We start from the raw sequence: 9,602 nt of genomic DNA, 5'->3' as shown, positions 1-9,602 counted from the left end.
TAAAAGTTTTTTGACCAATCCCACAAAGCAAAAGCATATTGACAGTAGTTCTATCCAACCACAATAAGCACAGGTACCTTTGGTTAAAACAATGCTTGCTTATTTTGAATACAATAGCTGCTTGTAAGCCTTAAAACACAATGCACAGAGCTCCATTATTAAGCTTCAAACTTCCTAATATCTTGCTAGAAAAACTTTTCGGTAGCTTAGAGAGTTTTTCTAGACAAGCGTTAATACACAGACCATTGTTTTATTTGTCCTTACTTTTCTACTTTTTAAATAATTTTTCTGCTGACCAATCTCATGGCTACTGCTTAGCTCTAATCACAGTCCTGCTGTCTCTGAGGCCTGCCTTTTGCAGCTTTCCCAAAAACCCTCTGATTTTGTGGATTCCCACACTGAACACAAGTTCAGCTATTTTAAATCAAATGCTCACTGATGTAGATAGTATTAGACATGGCACACTGCAAAATAGAGCTGCTATAGATTTTTTGCTGTTAGCACATCCCCACATGCCAGTGCCCATCCCGGCAAGAGCCCTGAGCAAGGAGGGAGGGACAGGATCTGCCTGGCCAGGCCCTGGGGCTCAGGCCTTGGCCCTTTGCATTCCTCAAACACATCCAGCTTTGCTCAGCACCAGAGACACCTTGGCCTTGTTTGTCCCCAGCTGTCATCACTGCCTGCAGTCTTCTGCTCTAACTGGAACCTGGGGACATTTTCTCAGTTCAGTCCCCCAGTGGAACCCATTAAAACTTCAAGAAATTTCAGAGTTTTAATTTAAGTTTGAGTTCTTGAGAAGTTTTTTGAAGACACTCTCAGAGACTGAGTCTGATGTAAACAACACCAAATCCCCGAGAGGCTCATTAAAGTCCTTGTGCTGTTTCTGTGCTGCTGAGCTTTAAAGGAACAGCTCTTCCCAGGGCCAGCTCCTCTCCCAGCCCAGCAGGGCTGAGGGCTCTGCCTGCAGGCACTGAGGGCACAGGAGCCAGGCAGAGACAGGCTGAAGGCAATCAGGATTGGGAAGACATTGAGCTGAGACTTCACTTGGGGAAAGATCTTCACAGCCCTGTGCATGGTGAGTGTGTGGGTGCAGGGCAATGTCCCCTGTGCTCCTGGAGGGATCTCCTGAAGCCAGCAGACCCCAGAGCCTGGGGGATGTGTCAGGAGGACTCTCCCAGTTTCTCTGTGGCACAGGAGGAGGAGGAGGAGGAGGAGGATGTGCTGCAGAGCGGGGCTGCCCTGGGCACCGTCAGAGGGACAGGGCAGGACGGCTCCTGCTGCCAGGGACGGCTGCAGGGGCTGAAGCTGGGGCTGCAGCCAGGGCTGCCCAGGGCTGTCCTGCAGAGCAGCTCCTGCAGCCCTCAGGGCTCTTGGCCAGCCCAGGGCACGTGCCACCTGCCAGGGGCAGCTCTCAGCCTGCCTGGCAGCTCCCCATGGACGCTGCAGGGGAGAAGTTCCAGGTGCAAGGAGCCACCCCCAGCAGGGCAGATTCCTCCTGCTCTGGAGATGGTGCTGCATGGCCAGGGCTGCTCTCAGCTTTCTCCTAAAGGGAAGGGAAAGGGGCTCTCAGCTTTGGCTGTGTCACTGAGCCTCCTGCACTGTCAGCCTGGGCATCAGCAGATGGGCCTCAGATCTCCCTCAGAAAGTGCCTCCTCAGCCTCCTCTCCCTACACACAGCAGCAGCAGCACCTTGGCTTGCAGCATCTCTGTTTGTCTGGCCTGCCCTTAAGGCCCTGCTGCCAGGGAGATGCCCCTGGGCAGTGCCCTGTGCTGGGAGGGGTCTGCAGGGCAGAGCTGAGCCCCCAGGGCTGGGCTGGGCTCTGGCAGCACTGGCAGGGACAAGGCTTGGATAGAGAGAAACAGCTCCCAGCAGGCACAACTCCAGGCAGCAGAGAGCCAGACCAACCCTTGGTATCCGTTCCTGTCCGGCTGCACAGGGAAAGAGAGAAGGGCTTAGAGAAATTGACTTTAAAGCTGGAGTCTTTAAAAATGCCACTTTAGTTTTCAAGCTTGTTTTATGTTTGATCACCCTGAAATAGAGGGTGAAATGGGCAAAAGGCACCTGTGTGGGGACCAGCAGGTCTGACTGCACTGAGACACAGGGAGCCCTGTTTTCCTTCTGGGCTTCCCTGGGGTTCAGGCTGAGAGCAATGCTGAAGATGAGGCAGGAACTCAGGAGCATAAAGCCAAGCTCAAATATAAAAAGGCTGAGTGAGGTTTCCGCACAGGTAGAGAAGTAGTTTTAAGGGAATTCCTACAATAACCCATAGGATTGACTCAAAGAGCTTGTCAATGTCTTGTTTCAACAGTCCACCATGCCCAGAGTGAAGCAATGTCCAACAGCAGCTCCATCAGGCACTTCCTCCTGCTGGCATTGGCAGACACGCGGCAGCTGCAGCTCCTGCACTTCTGCCTCTTGCTGGGCATCTCCCTGGCTGCCCTCCTGGGCAACGGCCTCATCATCAGCGCCGTAGCCTGCGGCCACCACCTGCACACGCCCATGTTCTTCTTCCTGCTCAACCTGGCCCTCAGCGACCTGGGCTCCATCTGCACCACTGTCCCCAAAGCCATGCACAATTCCCTCTGGGACACCAGCACCATCTCCTACTCAGCATGTGCTGCACAGGTTTTCTTCTTTGCCTTTTTCATTGCAGCAGAGTATTTCCTCCTGACCATCATGTGCTACGACCGCTACGTGTCCATCTGCAAACCCCTGCACTACGGGACCCTCCTGGGCAGCAGAGCTTGTGCCCACATGGCAGCAGCTGCCTGGGCCAGTGCCTTTCTCCATGCTCTGCTGCATACAGCCAATACATTTTCCCTGCCCCTGTGCCATGGCAATGCCCTGGGACAGTTCTTCTGTGAAATCCCATACATCCTCAAGCTCTCCTGCTCACACTCCACCTTCAGAAAAATTTGGATTTCATTGGTTGGTGTCTGTTTAGCTTTTGGCTGTTTTGTGTTCATTGTTTTCTCCTATGTGCAGATCTTCAGGGCTGTGCTGAGGATCCCCTCTGAGCAGGGACGGCACAAAGCCTTTTCCACCTGCCTCCCTCACCTGGCCGTGGTCTCCCTCTTCCTCAGCACCTCATTTTTTGCGTACCTGAAGCCCCCCTCCATCTCCTCCCCATCCCTGGATCTGGGAGTGTCCATTCTGTACTCGCTGGTGCCTCCAGCCCTGAATCCCCTCATCTACAGCCTGAGGAACCAGAAGCTCAAGGCTGCAGTGCGGACACTGATGACTGGACAGTTTCAGAAACATTAAACTACTTGCCAATTTTTTGAAGTCATTGTAATATAAGTCATCTGTAATAATTCCTTTTCTTTTTTTTGGTTGTGGGTGTTTTTTACCTTTGTTGTAGTATATTAATCTTGTTCACAAACAGAACCATTGTTTGTGACATTTCTTGTTTTTTGTCTCTTACTATGGCCCCAAACGGTGTCAATAAGGAGCTGTGCTCTCAGTGGCTTTCAATGAACTTATGCATCTCCCAGCAAAGTTTTCACTCGAAAGCCCCTTTTGTTGCCTTCCCTGGAGCTGCAGCAGCAATGTCTGTGTGCAGAGCTGGGGCAGATCAGGACTGGTCATGCTGGCCACACCATTCCTGGTCCAGGCCAGGAGCCATTGGCCTTCTTGCCCACCTGGGCACACTGCTGCCTCATGTCCAGCCTGCTGTCCATCAGTGCCCCCAGGTCCCTTTCTGCCTGGCCGCTCTCCAGCCACTCTGTCCCCAGCCTGTAGCGCTGCAGGGGTTGTTGTGGCCAAAGTGCAGCACCCAGCACTTGGTCTTGTTCAACCTCACCTTGGCTGGATTTGGGCCCTGGATCCAGCCTGTCCAGGTCCCTCTGCAGAGCCCTCCTACCCTCCAGCAGATCCACACTCACACCCAGCTTGGTGTCATCTGCAGATTTGCTGATGCTGGACTCAGTCCCCTCATGCAGATCATCAGTGCAGACATTGAAATCCACGCTGGCTGGCTCTGATCCCTGGGCCATCCTGTGGGTGCCCTGTGATGGCACTCAAGGTGATCTGTTCCATAACCTTGCCGGGCACCCAGGTCAGGCTGACAGGCCTGGAGTTCCCCAGCTCCTCCTTCCAGCCCTTCTTGGGGATGGGCTCACATTGGCACCTCCAGTGCTCTGGGACCTCCCTGCTGAGCCAGCACTGATGGTAAATGATGGAGAGCAGCTTGGGGAGCTCATCCACAGCTCCCCCATCCCCCTGGGATGGATCCCATCTGCTCCCAGAGACACCGGTGAGCATCTGAGTGGCTCAGCAGGTCCCCAGCTGCTTCCTCCTGGATTACAGGGGGGCTGTTCTGCTCCCTGTGCCCATCTACAGCTCAGGAGAACACTTGTCCTGAGGACAAGCTGTCTTATTGTTGAAAATTGAGATACACAAGGTGTTAAGCAGCTCAGCTTTTTCCTCATCTTTGGTAAGATGACCGTATGTCTCCAATAAGGGATGGAGGTTCTCCTTAGCCCTCCTTTTGCCATTAATATATCTACTAAATCATTTTTATTATCCTTCACAGAAGTGGCCAGGTTCAGCCCTAATTGAGCTTCACCTCTCTAATTTTCTTTCTGCACGATCTAACAACATCCTTAAAAACGTTCTGAGTTTCCTGCTCCTCTATCCAGAGGTCATGCACCCTAATTTTAACCTTGAGTTCCTGGAAAATGCTCCCTGCCCGGCCAGGCCAGGCATTTTCCCTGCTAGCTCACATTTGGGCACAGAGGGACAGGCTGTTCCTGCTCCTTCAAAATTTCTTTCTTGAAGGATGTCCATCCTTCCTGGACACCTTTGTTTTTAATGGCTGTTTCCCTTTAAAAAATCAGTACCTGATTTGGTACTCCCCAAATCAATCCTGAACAGGACAAAGTCTGCTCTGTATAACTCAGTGTAGAAGATTTGTTGATGCCTCTCCTTTCACAGAATGTTTAAAAACTCAATAATTTCATGGTCACTGTGCCCCAAACAGCCTCTGACCACCACATCTCCCTCCAGCCCTTCTCTGTTTGTGACCAGCAGGAGACAGAGCTTTCCTTGGCAGTGGGAATTGCAGGAAACCTCCCCAAGGTGCAGCTTGGAAGGTTCAGGCTGGAGCTGAGGAGAAAGCAAAGTCCCTCGCAGGGCAGAATGTTGGTGCTGGAGGTGTGGCAGCGTGAGGCTGGGCCATGGCCGGGCTCTGTGTGCCAGGAGCCGGCAGCGCTGGGTGCAGGGAGCCCAGGGAGGGCACAGAAACGCTGGGTGAGAAAGGCTGGGGGACAGCGAGATGGGCGAGTGCAGCCGGCCAGGGCAGAGGAGCAGCACGCCCAGGGGCCACAGCCTGCAGGACAGATGGCCAAGGGCTGGGCAGGGCTGGCAGGGCCACAGGCAGCCAGGCCTTTGTGCCCTGGGCTCGGGCAGCGCCTCTGGAGGCCCCACAGGAGGAACTTTCCTGGCAGGGGCTGCACTTTGCTTCTCCCTTGGCCTCCCTGGGGAGGCTGGCAGGGGCTGCAGGTTGATGCCATTTGTCCTTGCTGCCCCTCACATCCCCCTGGCCCACCAAGAGCCCCGAGGCAGCCGTGAGGGACAGGCCCTGCTGGCCCAGGCTGGGCTCAGGCCTTGGCCTTTCTGCTTCCTGCAGCCAAGCCAGGCCTTGCTCAGCATTGCAGTTCCCTGCTCAGTGCCTTGGGCTCCCTGCAATCCTGGCCTCAAGGATCTGCTCTCACCAGGCCCTGGGCAGCCTTTGGCACTCCCTGCCCTCACTGGGGCCCAGCCATGCTCCAAGGCACTTGGAGTTTTGCTGCTGACTCCTTGAGCAGCTTCTTCATCCTTCTCTGCGTGCCTGAGGCTCCTGGACCCAGCCCCAAATCCAGCGTGGGGCTGATTAAAATCCAGAAAGCCCTCAGGAGCTCTTTGTCTCCCTTCCATTGTTTTCCAGTATCCAGGGATTGAGCAGTGATTGGAGTCAGTTTGGAGTTCTCTTCAGGAGGAAGATTCCAAAGTGCACCTCATGATTTTTGGTTTTTTAATCAAATGAGTATTTTTTTTTATTTTCCAGTTATGAGAAGAGGGGATGGAAGCATTCCCCAGGCGATCTTGATACTGAATGCCTCCTTAGGAGGTCTGGGCACAGAGAAGAATGAGCCCCTTTTGGGCTGAGCCTGTTTGGACAAGCTGCTCCTCACCCCCAGCCTCACCATGTCTGACATCACTCACCTGAGACTGACATCCCCAAACATATCCAAAAATTTAACCATTTTCCTTATAAATAAAATTGAATAAAAAAAATTATAAATATATTATTCTATAATTTATAATAATATCCTTCATTATTTTTATTACATTATTTTTATATTTTGGTTTAAAAATCTATACATTTTTAGCAACCAAAAAAATTATTGGTCTCTGATTCTAAGAAACACAATTACCTTCATTAATTAATTAATATCCATAGGCTATTTATTTCTTCCTCTTTATGCTAATTAGTTATATTTGTAGTCTTTTTGTCATCTTTTTATCATCTTTTTCTCCGATATAGTCAAGAGGGGGCACTTTGGGGTCCCTGAAGGGGAGCTCATTTGGGGCAGTTCTGGGTCTGGGGAGGGAATTCAGAGAGAACTTGAGGGTCTGGAGGACACTTGGGGCAGCCGGGTGGGCACTTGGACGGGGCACTCGGGGATTCTGAGGGACAGTTCGGGGTCCGGGGCAGCACTTGGGGATCGAGGGGGGCCCTTGGAGGTCCGGGAGGGCCCTTGGGGGGCTCTAACGGGGCTTTCTGGGGCGCGGGGGGTGATGGGAGTTGTAGGCGCGGGTATCATACGGTTTAACGGGGCCGCGGAGCATCACGGGAATTCGAGGCGCAGCTGCAATGGCTCTTTGAAGAACGCGGGGCATGATGGGACATGAAGTCCTGGCTTGAATGGCGCTGGACGTGCGCCGCGGAGTATGATGGGAGCTGTAGTCCCGGAAGTAGTTGGAATGCGGCGTTTGAGGGTCCGGGAAGGCACCTGGGGGACACTTTTGCGTCCGAGCCCCGACTTGAGGTCCTCGGGGAAACCTAAGCGGTTCAGGGGCCCTTGTGGGAAGCTCGGGGAGCTCTAACCGAGTTCTTCAGGGCGCGGGGCAGGGCAGGAGTTTTATGCACGGGACTGTGTTCTGAGGGGCTCTGGGGCCGCGGGGGATGAGAGGAGATGAATTCCCAGAAGTGGCTGTAGCGGGCATCTGTGGGGTTGGGAGCACTCAGGGGATCTGGGGACGCTTTTGGGGGTCCCGAATGGGCGCTGAGGGGGCACTGAGGGATCCTTCAGGGTCTAGGGGACACTTATGGGACAGATGGGGGGAGATCCCGGGGTTCTGTGGAGCACGGGGCATGACAGGAGTTGTAGTCCCGGTTGCATATGGGCTGTATCCGGCCGCGGGGCATGACGGGAGTTGTAGGCTAAAGGAAAAGATGGCGCCTACTCTAGGCACCGCCCCCAAAGCCCTGATCCCTAGCGCTGATTAGCTGTGAGCGGTGATGGGCGGGAGCCTCGGCAAATGGGATGTGGAGGAGGCGGGAACAGCAAATTCACCCTCCTCCATTCCCTCCCAGTACAGCCCAGTTCATCCCCAGTACAGATCAGTACAATCCCAGTACAGCCCAGTCCTTCCCAATACACCTGAGTTTATTCCCAGACCCTTCCAGTTCCCCCCAAGTATCATCAGTAGGATGCCCCAGTGGCCCCAGTCTTCTATGCAATGTCCCCACTTTGCCCCAGTATCCCGCAGTATCACTCCCAGTATGTCCTGGTATGTCCCAGTGTGTCTCAGTGCACCCCCACAGTCCATCCCACTCCACCCAGATTGCCCCTCAGCATTCCTCATGTTCCCCAGTATGTCCCAGTCCTCCCCAGTGTTTCCAAGGACAGTTTAATTTCGCACGGTGGCTGTGGCAGCCAAACCCAGCAGTGGGGTCAGTGCAGTGCCCATGGCCACTGCAAGGGGCTGATGATCCACCCTCACAGCTGGCCCAGGGCAGCTCTGCAGTGGCTTTGGTGGCACCTGGGGCTGGCACACACCTGAGCAGTGTGTCTGTTTGCAGTGGAGAAACTCAGGAGTTTCAGATTGCTTCAAAAAATACAAAAAGGGAAAACCCCTCTTAGGCTGAGTGCAGCCAGCACTCCAAGCACAGCAGGTCCCAGGGGAGTGAGGACAGACAGGATGGGGCTGGGGAAGGTGGAGCAAGGTTGTCCACACTCGGTCAGAGCTCCAGGCACAGCTTCTGTGAGCAGGCCAGAGCTGCTGAGGAGAGACCCTGGGTCAATATCAATCACAGAATGCTGCAAACACCTCTGCTATAAAGAGAAATAAAATAAAATACATCCTTTAAAATAGGAATGTGTATTTCTTTCAAGTTCTTTGAAATCTTTCTCCATCACTGGACTAGGAAAACTCTAATGACCCTCTCTGGCATTTGGTGTTGTTTACATCGGACTCAGTCCCTGAGAGAGTGATCAAAAAACTTCTCAAGAACTCAAAATTAAATTGAAACTCTGAAGTTTCTTAAAGTTTTAATGGGTCCCACTGAGGGACACGACTGGGAAAGTGTCCCCAGGTTCCAGTTAGAACACAACCCTGGAGGCAGTGATGACAGCTGGGGACAAACAAGGCCAAGGTGTCTCTGGTGCTGAGCAAAGCTGGATGTGTTTGAGGAATGCCAAGGGCCAAGGCCTGAGCCCCAGGGCTTGGCCAGGCAGATCCTGTCCCTCCCTCCTTTCTCAGGGCTCTTCCCGGGATGGGCACTGGCACGTGGGGATGTGCAATGCCAAGGACAGGAGCAGGGGTGGCCCCTGCCAGGCTGCTGAGCAGGGACAAGGAGGCCATGAGGCCCCAGGCCTGCAAGGGTCACTCGTCTCCTGCTCCTGCCTCAGGCCCAGGCCCAGCAGCCATGGCCAAAGTGCTGCCCAAGTTGGCTCTGGCAGGGCTGTCTTGCAGCTGCTGCCCATGCCTGTGCCCTGTGCAGCCCAGGCTGTCCTACGGTGTCCCTGCCCTGCGCCTCTGTCCCTGCAGGCTGTCGGCATCCCCCGGCTGCCCCACCTGGCTGGGCCCATCCTTTGCTGGCAGCTCTGCCTCCTGCCTGCCTCTGCCTGGCCACACAAAGCCTGGGGCTGATATCAAAAGGGTTCATTCCATTTTTACCCTGCCTGGGAACTTTCAGCACAGGTACAAGGCATGCAGGGGCTGCTTTCCCAGCAAGGATGCTTGGAAGAGAAGAAGAAGGCATCTGGCTCAAGGGTGAAGGGATAGAGAAAACAAGGAGTGAATCTGGGAACTTGGGGTGGGTTTTATGGAAATGGGTAAATTGTAATTGGCATTTAGTGACTGTGTATAAGCAATACACTGGTAGAATTACATGTCCTCATAAGGTTAGGATTTATTCCATGTTGCACCTTAGGCCTCAATATATGATTCCCTCTTTAATAGCAAATGAGTGTTATGGAGTCCTATTCTGATATTTCAGACATTTGGTCACAGCAGCAGCTGACAACCCAAGGATTCAGCTGTGACACTGTGGAACCCCATGGAACAAAGGGTCCCTGGTGATGCACTGGAACCCCATGGAACCAACAGTCCA

General features: G+C 53.5%; 1 protein-coding gene across 1 annotated transcript; it reads left to right on the top strand.

Moving 5' to 3' along the window:
• The first annotated feature begins 2,332 nt into the window (after nucleotides 1-2,332).
• Nucleotides 2,333-3,265, top strand: LOC136570470 (olfactory receptor 14A16-like). The gene has a single exon (XM_066570938.1). It carries the CDS (start codon nucleotides 2,333-2,335, stop codon nucleotides 3,263-3,265), a length of 933 nt encoding a protein of 310 aa, XP_066427035.1.
• The last annotated feature ends 6,337 nt before the right edge of the window (nucleotides 3,266-9,602 follow it).

The sequence above is a fragment of the Molothrus aeneus genome, unplaced genomic scaffold (genome assembly GCF_037042795.1).
Source record: "Molothrus aeneus isolate 106 unplaced genomic scaffold, BPBGC_Maene_1.0 scaffold_34, whole genome shotgun sequence".
In the NCBI taxonomy this organism is placed as follows: Eukaryota; Metazoa; Chordata; class Aves; order Passeriformes; family Icteridae; genus Molothrus; species Molothrus aeneus.
This window is presented reverse-complemented; position numbering and strand designations above follow the sequence as displayed.